Source organism: Perca fluviatilis, chromosome 1 (genome assembly GCF_010015445.1).
Source record: "Perca fluviatilis chromosome 1, GENO_Pfluv_1.0, whole genome shotgun sequence".
Lineage (NCBI taxonomy): Eukaryota > Metazoa > Chordata > Actinopteri > Perciformes > Percidae > Perca > Perca fluviatilis.
In genome coordinates, this window is record NC_053112.1 from 45,611,262 (window position 1) to 45,633,314 (window position 22,053).

Sequence of the window (22,053 nt, forward strand, 5' to 3'; positions counted from 1 at the left end):
AACACAACTTCCTCAAACTCAACAGCGACAAAACTGAATTCCTCCTCATCGGCTCCAAATACACACTCAGTAAAACCAATAACCCCACCCTCACCATCGACGGCACCGTTGTCTCCCCATCTTCCCAGGCCCGCAACATTGCCAAAATCAGACCCTCTCTCACACCCCCCGCTGCTGAAAGACTCATTCACGCCTTCATCTCCTCCCGACTGGACTACTGCAACTCACTTCTCCTTGGCATCAGCTCTATCAACATCAACCGACTCCAACTGGTCCAGAACTCAGCCGCCCGCCTTATCACCCGCTCCAAATCCTGGCACCACATCACTCCAGTCCTTAAACAACTCCACTGGCTTCCCATCTCCCACCGGATCACCTACAAAATCCTGGTCCTCACCTACAAAGCCCTCAACCATCTGGCCCCCTCATACCTCACTGACCTCCTCTCCCCCTACAAACCCTCACGGTCCCTCAGATCCACCTCAGCTGGTCTCCTCTCCATCCAAAAGTCCAAACTCCGCAGTTTTGGGGACAGAGCATTCTCTAGAGCAGCTCCCAGGCTCTGGAACTCCCTCCCCCAAGAGATCCACACCTCTGAGTCCCTCACCATCTTCCAGTCCCGCCTCAAAACCCATCTCTTCACCTCTGCCTATCCCTAGCCCCACGACCCCCTCCCTTTTCATCTGTGTCTGAATCTTGTTGTGTTTTGTTTGTTTTGTTTTGTTCTGTTTTTGTGATATACCTCCCATGTAAAGCGACTTTGAGTCTATGAAAAGCGCTATATAAATTGAATTCATTATTATTATTATTATTATTGCGTGGTAGGCTCAAGGTGTATGCGCTTGGTGTCGGCAGACTTTAAAAGAAGTCAAATCAAATCAAATTGTTTTCTGCAAACTCCAACAGATTAGTGTTCTATATCTCACAGACTACCACTCTGGTGATTTTCATGTTGTTCTACTGTTTTATTATTTAATAATGGCCTGCCATTATTAAATAATAAAACAGTAGAACAACATGAAGATCTCCACAGTGGTTTACAGTTTACATGCTTCGCTCTTGTTGCATTATTCATTAAGATCATTTTAAACAGATTTCTGCAGTTCAAACCACTCTGAATTGTATTTGAGAACGTCAGTTATAACTACATATTAAAAAAGTGTCGGGTTTAAATCGGGCTTGGGCTATTAATTCCAGTTAATGTGTCGGGCCGGGCCGGGCAAGGACACAACGTGCACGGGCTCGGGTAGGGTCGGGCTTGATTTTTTGGGCCCGAACTAAGCTCTAATCTCAACCAGCACAAGTGCAGCGCCGCGCTGTTGAAGTGTCTCCCCTCCCTCCATCCTCCCCCCTCCGTCTTACCCTGAAAATTCACCTCAAAACGCATCGAAAATGCAAACGCAAGATTTTTGTGGAACTTCAATGGGGAATAAAGCCTAAAAAAACAGATAACATTTAACACTACACAAACAGTAGTTTATTTTTTTCATTTAGGCGATACATTTTTCCTGGTGAGACAGGAGGTGCCAGATCCAATAAAAAAGGTTCCGAATCCAACGTCGGAGGTGCCGGAACATGTTCCGGCGTCTCTGGCTCAAATTAAGCCCTGGTGAACTTGCTTCTCAAAGGTAGCCAATATAGTACATGTATTATATGCATTGTTGCCGATGATGTCGGCCAAGAAGGATGGCCTGGTTCTTCCCAGTTGTAAATTGTTAATGTGGAGTTTTAAAGTATATCAGTATGATAACTTGAGGTAACAATGGCTGATAAGTTGTCATTACCATCCAGTGTTATAGTGAGAGGAGGGAAGTTTGACCCTTTCTTTCTCATTTTAGTCAAGATTTACAGAAAAAACAAATCAGAGAATCATACAATCATTTTCTGAATCAGATAGCTGCTGTGCTTGCCATCTCAATCTTTCTCTTTCTACTTCCAGTTCTCTTTCCCGCTGCTCCTCTAAATATTTCTGCATAATTGCAATATGCCTTTCTCTCTCCTCTTCATCTCGCTTTCTCTCTGCTTCTCTTTCCTCCCTCTGCCTCACCCTCTCCCTCTCTCTTCTCTCCCTCTCCCTCTTCCTCTCCTTCTCTCTCTCTTTCCTCTCCCTCTCTCTCTCAGCCTGAAGTTGTTCATTCATTTTCTTCATCTGTTTTTCATATTGTTCCTGAATTTTTCTCTCCAATTTCTCTTTTTCTATGCATATTTGCTCTTCTTTCTCTTCCATGATGCGTTGTTTCTCCTCTTCGACTGCCCTCTCGGCCTCTTGGAACATCTCGTTTGTGTAGTGGCTTCCTCCGTTCTTCTGGTTTAGATTTCTGATCTTCTGGAGCAGCTCAGTGACCTGAGAGCGATCCTTCAGCTTATTATTGAAGACATGGTACTGGCCATTACATCTGGTCACGAGTTCTTGCAGGTCTGAGGATTCCATCAAGAAGTCTTCAATAGCTGTGTTTTCAAGAAGGTCCCCATGAGTAAAGAGAACCATGCTGTATTTGTCTGCAGCCTGTCCAAAGATTTCTTGAATTCTTTGCACTGTCTGCTTTTCCTCTTCGGTGTATCTGCCCAGCCGGATGACCACCAGGAACACATGGGGTCCAGGAGCAACATAAGAGATGCACTGGCTCATATCTTTAGTTGATCTATCCATGCCAAACCTGGTGTCAAACAGGCCTGGGGTGTCGATAACAGCCACCTGTTGCCCATCCACCTCAGCTTTGCCCTGGGAACAGTCTACAGTCATAGACGTTGCACTGAACTTTGATTCAAAGCACTGTCGTCCCAGAATGGTGTTTCCAGTGGCACTCTTCCCATTCCCAGTCTTCCCCACCATCACTATCCTCATATCCTCATTTTGTTCTGTATGGAAGAATTAATAGCATTAGAAAAAGAATGAATGCTCTAGATATCCATAATCTTTTGTTAAGTGCATCAACATCGTGAAACAAATGAAAAAATAATATTAGACTTAAGCCTGTAAAATATCCTATTGCTCTATGCTTCTCATTTCAAAAGAGATTCAGTGTTCAGGAGCAGTAATTTGCAGCACATTCATATACACAGTAGATTACACCCTCAAAAAATGGCTCCTGAGAAATAATATATGTCCCAAACTGGCTCTTGAAATTTGACAATAAGCCCAAAGAGCCCATAGATACCACTGGACCAAGTCTCTCCACTACCTGCCTGAAGTCACCTACGACGATGTGGTTCGGCTTGTAAATGAACTATCAAAGTAAAAAACATTTTGAAAATGACAAAAAAGACTGTGTAAACTATCAGAGACTTTAATGGTAGAAGCTCCCTCTAGCTGTTTACTATGGTAACAGCGAGTTGGACCAATCAGAGACATTGTTGTTATGCTTAGGATTGTGGGCAGTGGTGTTTTTTTTAAAAAAGGGGGGGCAAAAATATTTTTTTTAAAAAAAAGGGTATTTTAAAAAAATTTTTTTTTAAAAAAAGGAAAAAAATTTTTTTTTACAACCCTGGGATGGTTTAGACATTATTGCTGATAATCTAAATTCTTATGAAGAAGGGGGTGGTGGGTTTTTTTTTTTTTTGGTTGGGGGGGGAGGGGGGGGGGGGGGGGTTTTTTGAGGGGTGTCATATTCCCCAGCGCTGCCGTTTGTCCAATTATAGTCACTTCTCTCTTAACTTAAAGAGACAGGTGCTTAAACGATAGAGGGTGAAGGGAGGTGTAGCACCTGTCTCTTTGACAGACAGTATGAGAAAAATAACGTTTGTTTTTACATTAAAGTATGTAAACTAGTAGATCCCCAAAAATAAAAGCATGAACCCAAACATGACCATAATATGTCCCCTTTAACAACAGGAGTAATAGTATCATGACTTACCATGGTAGTATTTGCTGGCCATTTTTGGTTGAGTGCAGGTGCTGGGACAGTCTTTCTGTTGCTTCTAATCTTTGTCAGCTGGCTGCTTGCAGCAAACCACACCTACAAGCAGTTACACAGTGGACACCATAGTGAAACTGAAACTGCAGTTAAAGCAGGGTTTTTACAGTCCAAATGGGAACATCACTCTAAGAAATAAATCCGTAAACTAACAGAAAAAGTACTGGCAGCTTATTACCTGAACTTTGTCCGGTAAATAAAAAATGGAATGTTTCAGTTAAATAACCATGTCCATGGTAAAAAAAAAACAGAATTTCTTTTGGTATTTAACAGTATACCTACAGTAAAAAAAAAAAAACAGAACATGTTCTGTTATTAAATGGTGAACCTACACTGTAAGAAAAGTCCGTAAAAATACTGGCTAATATACTGTGTTCAAATGAAGGGATTTTCTGTAATGATTTTTCACAGCCGTTTTTCCCATATTTTGATTTGTGCAATATATTTTCGGAACAAGACAAAGCGAAGAAATTCACGAAGTTTTCAAAAGTTAACTGTATCACTGGGATTTTGGAGCAACCTTTCTTACACCTCTGTGGTAAAAATTCACAAATATATTGTTTTTGATATAGGGATTTATACTTCGTCCAGCTTTTGTTAACCTGTGTTTGTTTTTTGGGTGTCAAGTTGAGAGGGTAACGTTAATGCCTAACGTTAGCTATTTTAGCCGGTTTGCCCGCTTTGTAACATTAACATTAGCTAGGTACAAATGGCAGCGCCGTCCGTGCTACTACCACGGTTGGGCTGACTTAAAGATGCAGTACGTAAGTCTTATAAAACTAACTTTCTGTCATATTTGCTGAAACTGACCCTATGTTCCAGTAGAACTACATGAATTATGTAATATAAAAAAAATCAAGTTCCTCTGGCACCACCTACAGCCTGTAGTGCGATTGGCAAAATTCCACCGCTACCGGTTGATTTTGTCCAATCAGGGCCATGGGGGGTGTCTATCTGCCTGTAAATCACTGCTCATGCACGCACAAGCATATAATAGCGTTCTCCCTCCCCCTTCCCCGCGCACAAGCTGCAGAAAGGTTTCCCAAAACTCGGGTGAAGTGGCTTTTCAGAGGTGGCGTGAGCTCGAAGAAGAAGAACGATGCAGATGTAGCCACATTTCTTCTCAACAGGTAACATAATTACCATGAACGATTTATCTTTCACTTGGTTATTAGTAGTCAAAAGTCCACAAAGCTAGGTTGGTGAGGATAATAGTAACATTTGCACAGTGGTCGGTCTGATATGATGCTGAAATGGCTAACGGTAGCCTGCTAGTTAGCATTGTTTTACTGTTGGTGAGTAAAGTTAACATTGTAAACACTAGTTTAGATATTGAAAATGTTTTCTGACATGCCTACGCAGTTGTCAAAGTCCCTTGTGTGGGAGGGGCTTAGGAGACGGTTTGGGCTTCAGCAGAAAGGGGGGAGGGACTGAGAAGTTGTCGATGTTAAAATTTGTTGGCAAAGTCCTGGATCTTCACAATCTTACCTACAGCAGCTTTAACCAGCTAACGTTATCACAAGCTAAAATGGGGTCGGTTGGGCCAGCTAGTTAATGTTGACCGTAATGTAACCATCAACGTTCACAGATACTCATTATGGCAGGTCAACAGGCTAATGGCATATTATTAGAGCCGGTTCGTCTGCTTTGTACCTAGCTAACGTTTCAGGCCCGTTGGCGGTAGTTGGCTAGCTAACGTTACAAATGACAATGTAAGCCGTCTGTGCTCTTCTCACGGTTGGGCAGACTATTTAGCTAGCTAACCAGATATTACAAGCTAAAACAGGGCCGGTTGGGCCGGCTAACGTTAGTAGTAGTGTTGGGTTTTAAAAGAATCCTCAGCAGCCATCACGGCCGTGGTCAGGTCATTTTCCTCCGGCCGCTTTTCTTCGTCCCGGTTGGTGCCAAGTTCACCATATCTCTCAGTCTCACTTACAGGTTTTGATAAAGTCTCCACACCTTGCCGTTAGGGAGTAAAAAACTATCCATTGCTAGCAACTCACGTCTATAATCCTAACAGCTCCATATATTGAGCTCTTCTTCTTCAGGGTGAAAAAGTTCAATGTTTGCTGCACCCTTTCGCCGAATACGATCACCTGTGTTTTTTAGCCTAAAAATAATTGTTTTATTAATGTATTTATTTATTTTTCAAATATAAATTATACTATTTACACATCAACGATTTATTTATTTATTTATAAATCAACCACAACAATTTCTTGGGGGTGCTAAGGAAATCCTAGGGGTAGCTACAGCACCCCCAAGCCCCTCCCTGGTGCCGCCTATGCATCAACCCTAGCTTCTAAAGAATTGATTAGGTCATGTCTGTCAACAGCATATACAGTGCCTTGCGAAAGTATTCGGCCCCCTTGAACGTTTCGACCTTTTGCCACATTTCAGGCCTCAAACATAAAGATATAAAACTGTAATTTTTTGTGAAGAATCAACAACAAGTGGGTCCCAATTATGAAGTGGAACGAAATTCATTGGCTATTTCAAACTTTTTTAACAAATAAAAAACTGAAAAAGTGGGCGTGCAAAATTATTCAGCCCCTTTACTTTCAGTGCAGCAAACTCTCTCCAGAAGTTCAGTGAGGATCTCTGAATGATCCAATGTTGACCTAAATGACTAATGATGATAAATAGAATCCAGCTGTGTGTAATCAAGTCTCCGTAAATGCACCTGCTCTGTGATAGTCTCAGAGGTCCGTTTAAAGCGCAGAGAGCATCATGAAGAACACAAGGAACACACCAGGAAGGTCCGAGATACTGGTGTGAGAAGTTTAAAGCCGGGATTGGATACAAAAACATTTCCCAAGCTTTAAACATCCCAAGGAGCACTGTGCCAAGCGATAATATTGAAATGGAAGGAGTATCAGACCACTACAAATCTACGAAGACCCGGCCGTCCCTTTAAACTTTCAGCTCATACAATGAGAAGCTGATCCAGAGATGCAGTCAAGAGGCCCATGATCACTCTGGATGAACTGCAGAGATCTACAGCTGAGGTGGGAGACTCTGTCCATAGGACAACAATCAGTCGTATACTGCACAAATCTGGCCTTTATGGAAGAGTGGCAAGAAGAAAGCCATTTCTTAAAGATATCCATAAAAAGTGTCGTTTAAAGTTTGCCAAAAGCCACCTGGGAGACACACCAAACATGTGGAAGAAGGTGCTGTGGTCAGATGAAACCAAAATCGAACTTTTTGGCAACAATGCAAAACGTTATGTTTGGCGTAAAAGCAACACAGCTCATCACCTGAACGCAGCTCCATCCCCACTGTCAAACATGGTGGTGGCAGCATCATGGTTTGGGCCTGCTTTTCTTCAGCAGGGACAGGGAAGATGGTTAAAATTGATGGGAAGATGGATGGAGCCAAATACAGGACCATTCTGGAAGAAAACCTGATGGAGTCTGCAAAAGACCTGAGACTGGGACGGAGATTTGTCTTCCAACAAGACAATGATCCAAAACATAAAGCAAAATCTACAATGGAATGGTTCACAAATAAACATATCTAGGTGTTAGAATGGCCAAGTCAAAGTCCAGACCTGAATCCAATCGAGAATCTGTGGAAAGAACTGAAAACTGCTGTTCACAAACGCTCTCCATCCAACCTCACTGAGCTCGAGCTGTTTTGCAAGGAGGAATGGGCAAAAATGTCAGTCTCTCGATGTGCAAAACTGATAGAGACATACCCCAAGCGACTTACAGCTGTAATCGCAGCAAAAGGTGGCGCTACAAAGTATTAACTTAAGGGCGCTGAATAATTTTGCACGCCCAATATTTCAGTTTTTTATTTGTTTAAAAGGTTTGAAATATCCAATGAATTTCGTTCCACTTCATGATTGTGTCCCACTTGTTGTTGATTCTTCACAAAAAATTACAGTTTTATATCTTTATGTTTGAGGCCTGAAATGTGGCAAAAGGTCGAAAAGTTCAAGGGGGCCGAATACTTTCGCAAGGCACTGTATGTATATATAATATCTGGCATATTTAGTAGGAAACATGGTATGAAACATTAAATGGTTATTTAATTGTAATAATTATTATACCACAAGAAGATTGACAAATAGCAAAAAATTATTGGGTTGTTCTTGTTCACTCACCAATCAGTGAGAAAAGTGAGAGCGACAGGATGAGGCAACCTTTCTGATGTCAGGCCTGTATTCTGTTGTGGCGATCCTGAGGCACTGTCCAAGATGTGAATCTGAGAGTCTGTTTCTGTCCTGGCTCTTGATAGCATTCATTGAAGAAAATGCTGATTCACAGATGTATGTTGAGGGGAACATCGTGAGTAGGAATATTGCAATATCTCTGGTGTTTTTAAAACGAGCCTGGGGAACCACGTTGATCCAAAAAGTCACTCGCCAGTGCATCCTTGTGTTGAGCTTTGAGCAAATCTGATGTTCCCATCTCCAAGATCTCCATCTGAAGAGCCGCCTTTTTGGCCTCTGCAGTCCACTGGCCGTCAACTGACACGGAAAACGGCTGTCTTACGAAGAGAAGGATGTCAGCTGAGAGTTTAGGGGAGCTTTCAAATCTTTCCTTGAAGTTTTCCGCCAGCCTGGACACAAAATCCTTCATTGCTGGATCTTCCTGCATTTTATTCTTCTCACAATGCTCACGCAGACGTGGAAAGTGCAACTTTCTCCCATGAATGGCTCTCTCCAGGAGGTGCAGCTTTGACCGGAAAGCTTCAATTGCCTCATACATGTCAGCAACAGTGTGGTTCTTGCCTTGTAGTCGCAGGTTAAGGTGATTTAGATGAGACATGATGTCACACAAAAAAGTAACATCCGATATCACCTTGTTGTCAGTTAAAAAGCTCAAACAGTCGCAGGCTTTTTGGCTCTGCAGGCTGGATAAAAATGATACAAGTTCATCACGTAGGTCATACACCCTCTCCAACACACGGCCTTTGCTCAGCCAGCGAATGTCATTGTGGAGCAAAAGATCCTTGTGTTCAGCTGACATTTCTCCGAGTAAAAAGGCAATGCTGCAGACTAGAGCTCTCATGGGCAAAGTTAACTAGTCGTGTCACAGTATCCATGGTCTCTTTCATTTTTTCCACACAGTTTTGCGCACAAAACTGACTTGTGAATAATGCAGTGAAATGCCAGGAGTGCTGGGTTAACGGCAGAAAGCCTGCTTACCAAGCCCTGGTGGTGTCCCACCATCGACGGAGCCCCGTCGGTAAAAACAGAGACAATTTTACTCACATCTAAGCCATTCCTTTCGAAGAACTGTGTCAGCTCGTTGACTATTATTTCCCCGGTTGTGCGCCCGGGTAGAGAAATCAAACACAGCAGCTCCTCCCAGAATGTCTTCCCATCATAAAATCTTGCGAACACACACCAGTTCCATGTCGGTTCGGTCACAAGACGAGTCTATTGCCAGTGAGAATGCTTCTGTTTTCCTCAAATCTGTGAGTAGACTGGAAAAACACTGCTCCGCTAAAACTTTGACTCCTCTGGTTGCCATATTAGCTGACAGCGGCACTTGCTTCAACAGCTCAACAACTTTTTGGGGGATTTTTTCCTCTTGGTTTAAAACTTCGGCAGCCATGTCGATTGCACATTGTTTAATTAACTGGCATCGGCGAATGGCTTCTTAGCTCTTGCAAGCTTCCAAGAAACGTGTAACGAGGCAGCTGTTGCGCTCTCTTGTGCCGATGTTTTTTTACACATAGTTAAAGGGATACTTCACCGATTTAGCATTCAGCTTTGTATCAGTAGAAACCCGGTATTATTTCTGAATGACCGTGCTTCCCTCCCTCATGTCCCCCTGAGACGAGAGATCTCTGCCCGATTTTTCACCAAGCGCTAATGCTAGGATGTGTTAGCTGAACTTTATGGAGCCTATAATGTGTGTGTGCACTAAATGTAGCCTGTTTCGTATGTCGTTTTTATATAATGTCGTTTTTATATATTTAAAAATGTGTGAAAATTGTTTCGTGTATATGGTTGAAATGACAATAAAACACGCTTGAGTTGAGTTGAATGCCTCTGTCTGTCTGTCTGTCACACGCGGGAAAAGATCTCCGGTCAGCTTGAAAGTCCTGCGTTTTAGAGAAATGGCTATGCCAATTGCTATTTGGCAAGTGGGCGGAGTCAAACGTTTAGCTCCACCCACATTGAGCCACTGCTTGATCTGCGTACTGCAGTCAGGGCTTACTCAATTGTTCTGGGTAGTTTGCATTAAAACTGGCAGCATGAAGTTAAAGTGCCGCATCAGATTGTCCTCTTTGATTACAGCTACAGTCTGCAAGTGCCTTAATTCTTAACAGTGTGCAAATGGTATGTAGAAATTACTTACAAGATGCCTGCTCACATATTTTATCTAAACTGATTTTAGCAGTTAAGAAGAAGACTCATTTGTCTGGCACTGGTGGGGGGCCACCAGCTCCAGACTTCACCCCAGCTGAGGAAATGGCCCTTGATTTAAACCAAGGAAGGCCTGCGATGGAAGGGATTCAGGGTGGGACAGCTACGGGCTCTGTTCCACCTGCAGAAACTGCCCTCTTCACACAAGGTACATTTTCTATTACTGCACATCAAACACAATCAACCATTTATGGGCATATGTGGACTGTCTGACCTTGTTGTGCCATAGCAGTGTCCGGCGACACAGTCACTCTCCTTCCACCAGACGATGATCCAGTGAGTATTACGTATTAAACGCATATGGCTTGGCACATCCTGTCAATACAAATTCTTTTTAATATGGCAGGGGGAAGGGTCTTCTGCAGCATGGGAAGGGGCTGCTGCAGCTGATGATGAGGAGACTGTGTCACTGGACTCCAGAAAGCCTGAGGTATCATGTCAATCTTATGGAAATGCGTATTTAGCCCATAATGGATGAGAAGTCAGTTATGTAGCATTCAGAAATGTATGTATGTATATATGTAACAGGATCCAGACGCAGCCGCAGACGCAGGATGACAGCCAGCCTGGCAACATAGTAAGTATGGGCTAATGAAAATCTAAATTATGCACAATTCCTGCTGTGCTAATCAGTGGGTGGTTTACAGAATTCACAAACTGTAAGATGTCTGTATACATGACATCTGAAAAAGCAAATACAGTTGGCAGATGCACAGATTGCTGTAAGGACTCTCCAGGATCTGGATCTTGGTACGGAAATCAAAAAGAAAACACTGAGGAAACTGGATCTGGAGATACAGAAACTAGAAAAAGAAGTAAGTGACTTCAATCCACACTGTAAGCATATCTGTTAAACAATGTATTAATCATGTTTTTCTTTCTCTCTCCCAAGCTCCAAGCTGACAAGTGACAGCACTAAAATAAAAAGCTTAAGAAGCATTGTGGTGTTCCCTGTGTGATGAATGTACACTACAATATGCAAAGTTATTGGTTCAGTGAGGTGAGACAAAAATTTAGGTTATGAAACCAAAGTAAACTACTATAATATCTAATAAAACATCAGGCTTAATTAAGGAGTAACACAAACTATCCTTTATTAGAGAAGGACAAGACAATGAAATCACTCATCTGAAATAATTAATGTATTGTCCCACTCAATCTCCGGTGCCACTGCGGGACTCCTTTCCTTCCTCAGACAGGCAATATTATGTAGGACCGTGCAGGCTACAGTAATGTCACAGGCCCTGTCTGGGGTGACCCTCAGGTGGTGGAGACACTGAAAACGTGACTTGAGAAGGCCAAATGTCATCTCAATTCGGGCCCTTGTTCTTGCATTGGCAAGATTGTATGCTTGCTGTGCTGCTGTCTCAGGGTCTGCAAGGGGAGTGAGAAGGTACGTCTCACAGGCATAACCCTTGTCTCCCAACAGAACGCCAGAGAATTCACCTGAGAATACAAAATGTAATCATTACAACTACACATAAGTAAAACCTTTGACGCAATTGTGTTGAAATGTGATATGAAATAGTGAAATGTGTGTGGCCTACCTTGTGATAGTTGCTGGGAAATGGTACTGGACCTAAAAACTCGGGAGTCATGGACGGACCCAGGCCACTTTGCCTCCACATTAGTAATGATGCAGGAAGCATCACAGATCATCTGAAACAATGCAATGTTTAATTTAATCAATGCAATGAATTCAATCTTCTTTCTTAGGAATAACTAGTCTATTTTATTCACAATTCACTTTTGTGCTTTTGACCCATTGTAGTAGTGCTGGGCGGTATACCGGTTTGTACCATATACCGGTATTAATTTCCCGTTTGGTATGAATTTTTCATATACCGTAACACCGGTGCATTGCTGCAGAGAACACTACGGCCAAATTAATCTGCGAGTGACTTCAGAACGGGAGCCCTGTTAACTTCGTACCCTTCTCACTCATGGTTGTAACTCTATGGTTGTAATGAATAACCCACAACTAACTCTCTTTAACAGGATAAAACACCATAGCACACAACTATTTGTGACTTTAACAATTTCTAACACTAAAAATTTTACATTTACAAATTTACACAGCCAAACTGCATGCTGGGTAACATTATAGCTGCTAGCTAGCTAGGTTGACAGGAAGTGCTTTTCAATTAAAATTTGCCTGATTACATTCATTTGAATTAACTCAATATTCTCTCTATTTGGGATTAGATAAATATAATGCTTATGTTTTATTTAACTACAATGGGTGGATTTTATTCCAAACATTTTTATTTGAAATTTAATTAAATATTTGCCTCAAAATCTAAATCACAAACACAATCATATTGAATATATTTTACCTAATACATTAATTCAAATCTACATGACCACAGAATCATTAAGAAGAAGCAGGCACAGTGCCAGAAGTATAAGGAAACAGAATGTCAGACACATCAGCAGATGAATGTGAAACAGTGTATTTGGGCAGACATGTTGGAGATTTCAATGTTAAACCGAAAGTTACATCCTTCTGTCAGACAAAGCAGGTGGAGAACTGAATGTGACTTTGCAGCTTCTCTCGCCCCGGTTAGACTGAGATCAAATGCTTAGAAAGTCACCTAACCGGTAAATGGCAGCAGCCGGAGTCTGAGAAGAGTGGGATAATAGTTGTGGAATTTGTTTCAACACACTTAAACTTGATGTGACTGATATGAGGAATGATAATAATTCATTCATTCTTAGAGTTATGATTTGTATATTTATGGTATTTTTGTTATTTTTTATTATTGATATTTTATATTGTATTGTCATAATTGTTTTTATTACTATTTTGCTGGACACAAGTGTCTGCTAAATACAATAACCATAACCCTTCCCAAAAGCTACAATAAAGCTGAGAGTAGTATATGCTCTGGAAAAGAGCTAATTAAGCAATTCAAGGAACACTGATGCTTTTATCAACACTGATTTTATAGATCACACAGAATTTTCAGCTACCCAACAGGCTAACCACTAGCATTTTCAGTGTAAGCTTAAGCAGCCACTTACAGCCACTAACTTTAATGTTACAGCCAAACTGCGTGTTGTCGTTGATGACGTGAGGTGCACATAACGCGCGCTATGTGGCTGACACATGTACACACACACACACACACACACACACACACACACACACACACACACACAGCCTCCCTTGCCTACCCCTTACCACATCGTCATCTACTCTCTCTTCCATCTTTTCCTCACTCGCTCCCATGGCCCTGTCATGGTCACTCTCCTCCTCCTTGGCTTCTTCCCTGTCATTTATGTTGTTTCTGCTTCTCCTCCTCGGCTTCAGGTAATGCAGATGTTGAAGCAGCTACTACAGCCCCAAACATGTCAGAAATGTTGGCACATTTTCAGGAATCCGCCTGTAGATTCTTAATCTTTTTCTCCTGTTATTTCTCTGCATCTCCGTTGCGCTTTGGTGGTCGTTTGTCCATTTTAACGTGAATGCTAAACTTCCAGCATAACTATAACAGCTCGTTTCTCAGGACCGGGAGGCATGGCCATAGTGGGATTCGTAAATTTGCAGCCCAGAGTGGGGAAGGGGGTTCCTGGATTTGATTGGGTCAGGCCAGTGTCAATAAAGAAAATTAACCAATGGGCAGCTGTGAGTTCTTTATGGGCTGGCGCGGCCCAAAAAAAAAGGCCTATTTATCGGCAATTCGGCCCAAAAGTGCGTCGGCCCACCGGGAAAAGGCCCGGTATGCCAGCCCTGGGAGGAATGATAATTTGGTATGAATCTGAATATACCGATTCAATAGAATTAATCAAAAGAGGTGAATTTGATATCAAGTGACAAAGACATATTCATCTGTCCCACATAAATTCCAGAATGAAGGTTGTCATTGCATTGTGTAAAGACATTGTTGTCGTGTTTTTAAGTCAACTGTTTTAAATGTTTCCTCATTCCCCAAAACACAAGACAAGGGACAAAACACTTGATTAAGTGTCGGTAAGAAGAAGCAGGCACAGTGCCAGAAGTATAAGGAAACAATCTACAGATACTTTCCTTATATGTCTGTAAGAAGAAGCAGGCACAGAGCCAGAAGTATAAGGAAACAGAATGTCAGACCCATCAGCAGATGAATGTGAAACAGTGTATTTGGGCAGACATGTTCTGGGACCTCCCTACATAGTTGGAGATCTCAATGTGAAACCCAAAGTTACATTCTTCTGTCAGACAAAGCAGGTGGAGAACTGAATGTGACTTTGCAGCTTCTCTCGCCCCCGTTAGACTGAGATCAAATGCTTAGAAAGTCACCTAACCGGTAAATGGCAGCAGGCGGAGTCTGAGAAGAGTGGGAGAATAGTTGTGGAATTTGTTTCAACACACTTAAACTTGATGTGACTGATATGAGGAACACATCAGATTAGGTAGACCAGGAGAACAGTCAGTTCAAAACTGACAGGACTGAGAGGTATTGTCTTTTTTTACCGGACCACACCCGGGCTAAGCCCACATGCTTAATATGCCTGCAAAATGTTTTTATATTTGATCTTGACTTGTTGCCAGGTTCTTTTTTGCCCTGTCACATTTGTTCTGTATGAACATTCATTGTAGAAAGATATTTAGAATTAGACATAGCTTCTAGAGATTTGTGCACATGGTTATAAAACATATTCTCGCAATGTGAATAAGGGTTGGAAATTAAGCCTAGTCTTTAGGGTAAATTTCCCAAGGAACATTAATTCCCTCTGCTCACTTTTATGGAAAAGTAGGTTAAATGATAATACATTTTATTTATATTGTGCTTTACATGGTAGGCTACTCAAAGACACTTTACAGTACAACCAGCACATTTACAGTGGGGCTCGAAAGTTTGGGTACCCCAGGTAAAGATTTGTATTAATGTGCATAAAGAAGCCAAGAAAAGATGGAAAAATCTCCAAAAGGCATCAAATGACAGATTAGACATTCTTATAATATGTCAAAAAAAAGTTGGATTTTATTTCCATCATTTACACTTTTAAAATAACAGAAAACAAAAAAATGGCATCTGCAAAGGTTTGCACACCCTGCAGAGTTAATACCTTGTACTGCCCCCTTTGGAAAGTATCGCAGCTTGTAAACACTTTTTGTAGCTAGCCAAGAGTCTTTCAATTCTTGTTTGAGGTATCTTCGCCCATTCTTCCTTAGAAAAGTCTTCCAGTTCTTTGAGATTTCTGGGCTGTCTGTCACGCACTGCTCTTTTAAGGTCTATCCATAGATTTTCAATTATGCTGTGGTCAGGAGATTGTGAAGGCCATGGGAAAACCTTCAGTTTACGCCTCTTGATGTAATCCACCGTGGATTTTGAGGTGTGTTTAGGATCATTATCCATTTGTAGAAGCCATCCTCTCTTTAACTTCAGCTTTTTCACTGATGGCATCAAGTTAGCATCCAAAATTTACTGAAATTTTATTGAATCCATTTTTCCTTCTACTCGTGAAATGTTCCCTGTGCCACGGGCTGCAATACAACCCCAAAGCATGATTGATCCACCCCCATCCCATGCTTAACAGTTGGACAGAGGTTCTTTTCATTAAATTCTGTGCCCTTTCTTCTCCAAACGTACCTTTGCTCATTGCGGCCAAAAAGTTCTATTTTAACCTCATCGGTCCACAGAACTTGTTTCCACAATGCATCAGGCTTGTCTATATGTTCATTTGCAAACTTCAAACGCTGATTTTTGTGGTGAGGACGTAGAAGATGTTTTCTTCTGATGACTCTTCCATGAAGACCATATTTGTACAAGTATCTCTTTACAGTGGAATGGTGTACCACAACTCCAGTGTCTGCCACATCTTTCTGGATGGATCGTGCAGTCAAACGTGGGTTTTGACTTGCTTTTCTCACAATCCTGCAAGCTGTTCTGTCTGATATTTTTCTTGGTCTTCCAGATCTTGCTTTAACTTCCACTGTTCCTGATGACTGCCATTTCTTAACTACATTCCGAACAGAGGATATTGGCATCTGAAAACGCTTTGCTATTTTCTGCTTTGTGAGCGTCAACTATTTTCAGTTTCAGTTTTCTAGACAACTGCTTAGAAGAACCCATGGTGCTGATTGTTGGGGCAAGGTCAGAGTCTGGGCATTTAAAACCTTTGAGATTGACATCACCTGGTCTTTCCAGACGATGATAGAGAACAATCCATGACACGGTCAGGTCTCAGCTTGCAAAAGGGGGCAGTGCATGCTATAAACTCCACAGGGTGCCCAAACTTTTGCAGACGCCATTTTTTTGTTTTCTGTTATTTTGAAAGTGTAAATGATGGAAATAAAATCTAACTTTTTTTGAAATATTATAATAATGTCTAATCTGTCATTTGATGCCTTTTGGAGATTTTTCCATCTTTTCTTGGCTTCTTTATGCAGTTTAATACAAATTTTTACCTGGGGTGCCCAAAATTTCGAGCCCCACTGTAGCACACAATGACATACAGCACTGAAACCAACACATGAAACAAGCATATTAAAAGCAATTAAAACAGAGTGTACAACTTTGCTAGTAAGTAGATATTTTTAAATCCTTATGCATTCAGTCGGTCCGCTATTGTCTGCCAGGCTTTTTCTCTCTGTTTAATAACAGCAGCCGTATTTCCTTTTCTGCATATTATATGCTTTACCTCCTCATAACTTTCCATAATGAGTTTCTGATCAGCAGGTGAAAAATATGCTGCACGCGTCTTCTCCATTTCTGCATCAGTAAATCTGTGATCGATACCGTGGTCTATTTAAGAAAGCTGTGAACGTGCACTTATCCCAGCTATCTACACCAGGCTTGACATAGCTTCACCTTTTTATCCTGGCTCGGCAAACGTGCAACCGATTAAGCCGCGATGAGCGGATCACACTAAGTCAAGCTGCGCTTTATCAGTTATCCTGGATTTCTTCATTCTACTTTTGTGCAACAGGCCCCAGGTCACAAGCAAGCAACACTCAAACCACTACTCTCTTTATATAAAAAAACTCTTAAAGTACTTGATAGGAAACCCATATACTATCATCATTGTCATGTTTTAAAAAAATACAACCTTTTAAGTTTCGAAAATTTTATTAGATATACAGATCTCTGTCTTATGTACAAAATACTACATGGACTGGCTCCTCATGTATTGAGCCAATTTGTAAACGCAATACCAAATGCTTACAGATCCACAAGGAGTGCAGGAAGAGGTAACTGCATTGTTCCATTGAGGAAAAGTGCATTCAGGCAAACAGCTTTTGCAGTCTGCTCGTGAATGGAACCTCATTCCAGCTCACATTAGGAATTTTAAAACTTATGTTTCTTTTAAATTTAACTTAAAGAAGTGGCTAACAGGTAATCAGGACTGTCAACATTACATGTAGTTACAAAATCTTGCAGCTATCTTGTCTTTCCTGTCTTGCCTGTTTGTGTCACTTGTGCTATTCCTATGAGGTTGTTGGACTGGCAGTGTGGTTTGTGTGTGTGTATGTGTGTTGGTGTTGATCAGGGCTGGACTGGGACAAAAAATTGGCCCTGGCATTTTTGGCCCAGGCGTCCCACACCAACCGTGATTGGTCAGACAAATTCCCTGCAGACAGTCCTCTTAAAATATGCGTGCATTCTACGATATGAGTTGCCTAGTGTTCAGCGTTCATGTGATTGTTTTGGATCCTTCAAGAGGGGTCTCAAGACTAATCTTTTGATCTTACACTTAAATAATTAATGAATTCTTAGAGTTATGATTTGTGTATTTATGGTATTATTATTTTTTTATTATTGATATTTGATATTGTATTGCCATTATTGTTATTTTTACTATTTTGCTTAATATTGGCTTAGCAACTTTAAAAATTACTGTTAATTTTAACTACTGTAAGATTCATATTTTGTCGCTTTGGACACAAGTGTCTGCTAAATACAATAACCACAACATAACCATAACCCTTCCCAAAAGCTACAATAAAGCTGAGAGTAGTACAGTATATGCCCTGGAAAAGAGCACCAATACAAGAGAAGCTAATTAAGCCATTCAAGGAACACTGATGTATCAACACAATTTTTATAGATCACACAGACTTTTCAGCTACCCAACAGGCTAACCGTTAGCATTTTCAATGTAAGCTTAAGCAGTTAGGTTACCTGACAGCCACTAACTTTAATGTATCAGCCAAACTGCTTGTTATCGTTATGATGTGACACACACACAAACGCACGCACGCAAACACACACACACACACACACACACACACACACACACACCCTCCCTCCCTTCCTTCCTGAGAGTCCCTGTCAATTTGCCTACCCCTTACCGCATCGTCCTCTACTCTCTCTCTTCCATCTTTTCCTCACTCGCTCCCATGGCCCTGTCGTGGTCACTCTCCTCCTCCTCTGCTTCTTCCATGTGATGAAGCTGTTTCTGCTTCTCTGTATAGCCAGCCACCTCTCCTCCTTCTTCTACTTCAGGTGATTCTGATGTTAAAGCAGCTACTACAGCCCCAAACATGTCAGAAATTTTGGCACATTTTGAGGAATCCGCCTGTTGATTCTTAATCTTTTTCTACTGTAATTTCTCTGCACCTCCCTTCCGCTTTGGTGGTCGTTTGTCCATTTTAACGTGAATGCTAAATTTTCAGTATAACTACAGCTCGTTTCTCAGGGCCGGGAGGCGTGGCCATAGTGGGATTCATAAATTTGCGGCCCGGAGTGGGGAAGGGGGATCCTGGATTTGATTGGGTCAGGCCAGTGTCAATAAAGAATATTAACCAATGGGGCGCTGTGAGTTCTTTATGGCCCGGCCAAAAAATTTATTTCTATTTAAATCTGCGATTCGGCCCAAAAGTGCGTCGGGCCACCGGGAAAATGCCCGGTATGCCAGATGGCCAGTCCAGCCCTGGTGTTTTGTTTATCAAACAACAATCTTGTAACTGAAAAACACTTAAATGCTACATTTCAAATGTTGAATGTTTCACTTAAAGAATTCATTATTATAGTTTAATTATTTTAGGAATTATGCATGACTGATATAGATCACCTTTGATCTACCGAACTACAGGTGTGAAAGTGCCCTTAGTGTTACTAAATTTGTTGTCTAAAATGTAACATCCCCCTGTCAGCAGGCTCATGTCTGGGCCTCCGGCAGGGACCGGCCAGGCTCACATGGCACCGAGGGCCCACCCACTACGAGTCCATTTGTGCTTCGACACAGTAGAGCTTTGGTTGCTGGGATAGGCTGTGGTTGCGTGGTAACGTAGCCCATCGGCGAGGAGGCAGGTACAGCAGCTGAACCCCAGATGCACACAAAGGGAAATCTCAGACCCACCAGACAGCAGCCTGGACAGGAAATGACCTCATCCTGCTCAGAGATGCCCCTAGGGCGAGAAGACTGGAGCTGGGAGCCACTGTAACCATTTGCATGCTCTCCACCACCCCACCGCACCTGCTGACCAATCACAAGGGCTGAGCCGTTGTTGTTGTCCAGTCGTGGCAGAGCAGGCAACGTGCGCGGTCCGTTGGAGATGGGGAGTCGCCAGCCATTGGTCTGTAAGGAGGAGGAGCAAGTGGAGGTGAGCAGGGGTCTTCCAGGTGAGGAGTCAATGACTCCCTCTGCTGGCTCAGGAGACTTGGTACAGTCCATGGGTTCTGTTAGATATACATTCTCCTCCTCCTCCTCTTCCTCTAACCGCTCCAGACACACCATCTCCAGCTCCACAGAAAGACATGAATCCTCTTCCATCCCATCCTCCTTTGTTAACAACTCTCTCTCTTTTTTTTAATTCTTTTTTTGGGGGTTTTCCCTTTATTTTTGAAAGTGGATAAACATGAAAGTGGGAGAGAGATGGGGGATGACACGCAGCAAAGGGCAGCAGGTCTGATTCAAACCCTGCGCCGCTGCAGGACTCAGCCAACATGGGGCGAACGCTCTTACAGGGTGAGCTAGAGGTCGCCCCGTCTCTTTTCAGTTATCTCCAATTGCTCTACCTGCAACCTCTCATCTGCCTCCTCTGACGCCCCTGTCTTCTTACTCATGTGGTCCCACACATCCTCCTCTGTCCCTCTTGTAATCGCCACTCTGTCGTCTTCTTCATCCTTTTCCTCCTCCTTCCCCTCCGTGTCTCTTGGCAAGGCTACAGTCCAGCTGAGCTCTGGAGTACAGGGGAGCGACTGGCACCTCATCGGCAGCGCTCGCGTCCCTCGGAGAAGGTGGGGGGAGGAGCAAAGGTCGCGAAGTGCCGGGAGGGTAAATGTCAGGGAGATGACGGACTTGCTAGGTGTGTCTAAGAGTTTACACCAGCCCCCTCAGGGTTCGCTGTCATCACCGCTGATATTTGCCCTGTTTTTAGGACCTTTGGCAATTGCATTGCGTAAAAGTGAAAATATCAAAGGGGATAAAATGGGCCAGGTAGAACACAAACTTGGTGTCAAGTAACCCACACACAGCAACTGAGATCTCTTCAGTTATTGATTCCTTTTCTGAAATTTCCGGTTACATGATTAACTGGTGTTTAGATTTTCCACCCAACCTTTTAAAACTCTTTAACATTGTTGCAGAGAGCTATGTGTGTGCAGGCAAAAAGCAATTTTAACCGTACTAAACTATATGCAGCTAAAGAGAGTGGAAGGCTTGCACTTTCCAAATTAGACTGTTATCACTATGCAATCTCACTTTTTCAGTTATCTAAGATGAATAGATTCCCTTGACAGAGTGCCAGCCTGGGTAGGGATTGAGGAAGAATTAGTAGCACTGACTTCTTTGGAAGTCTTCCTGACTCAAACAGGTAGACCCGTGCCTGCTAAGAATCCAGTGTTGTGTTTTGCCAAAGAAACATGGACAAAGACCCATCAAATAATTAAGGCTAGTAAATATCTTACCCCTAAAGCCTCTGTCTGGTTTAATCAAAAACGACCTGAATTTCAACAACCACATTAAGAAATTACAAAGTCAGCCTATTAACACCTTAAAATATATCAAGAGATAAAGGACTTATGTCTCAGCAGGATTTGGAAAAACTTGTCCATGATTTTATCTTCAGTAGACTTGACTACTGCAACGGTGTCTTTACAGGTCTCCCTAAAAAATGTATCAGACAGCTGCAGCTGATTCATAACGCTGCTGCTCGAGTCCTCACTAAGACCAAGAAAGTGGATCACATCACTCCAGTTCTGACGTCTTTACACTTGCTTCCAGTGCCTCAAAGAATTGATTTCAAAATACTTTTGGTGGTTTATAAATCACTAAACGGTTTAGGGCCAAAATACATTTCTGATCTGCTGCTACGACCCACCCAGACCTCTCAGGTCGTCCGGGACAGGTCTGCTTGTTGTCCCCAGAGTCAGAACTAAACAGGGAGAAGCAGCGTTCAGTTTTTATGCTCCACATATCTGGAACAAACTCCCAGAAAACTGCAGGTCCGCAGCAACTCTCAGTTCTTTTAAATCAAAGCTAAAGACCTTTCTTTTTGATGTTGCCTTTCTTTAAATAACTGTTCATTTGTTATACTTAAGTTGCATTGATGACACTGTATGACACTCGATAACTGCTCTTTAATGTTTAATTTCTTATACTGCACTGTAACTTTTATTCGCGTAAATTCTTATACTGCACTATCAACTTTATTCTTTATTCGTTTTAATTTGTTTTTAATCATTTTCTAACTGCTCTTTAATGTTTTATGTAAAGTACTTTAAATTTCACTGTTGCTGAAATGTGCTATACAAATAAAACTGCCTTGCCTTGCCTATGGGCAAAGAAATGAGAGAAAAAATGAGCCAAATCAGGAATTCA

At 42.0% G+C, this 22,053-nt stretch overlaps 1 protein-coding gene across 1 annotated transcript; it reads right to left on the reverse strand.

Moving 5' to 3' along the window:
• Positions 1-2,029: 2,029 nt before the first annotated feature.
• On the reverse strand, positions 2,030-3,898 carry LOC120561981 (GTPase IMAP family member 9-like; the record flags this gene model as incomplete). Its single annotated transcript, XM_039805361.1, has 2 exons — positions 3,855-3,898; positions 2,030-2,859 (listed from the first exon to the last, which is right to left on the reverse strand). Coding segments are annotated over exons 1-2 (852 nt in total), but the record flags the coding sequence as incomplete, so codon positions are not given.
• Positions 3,899-22,053: the final 18,155 nt, after the last annotated feature.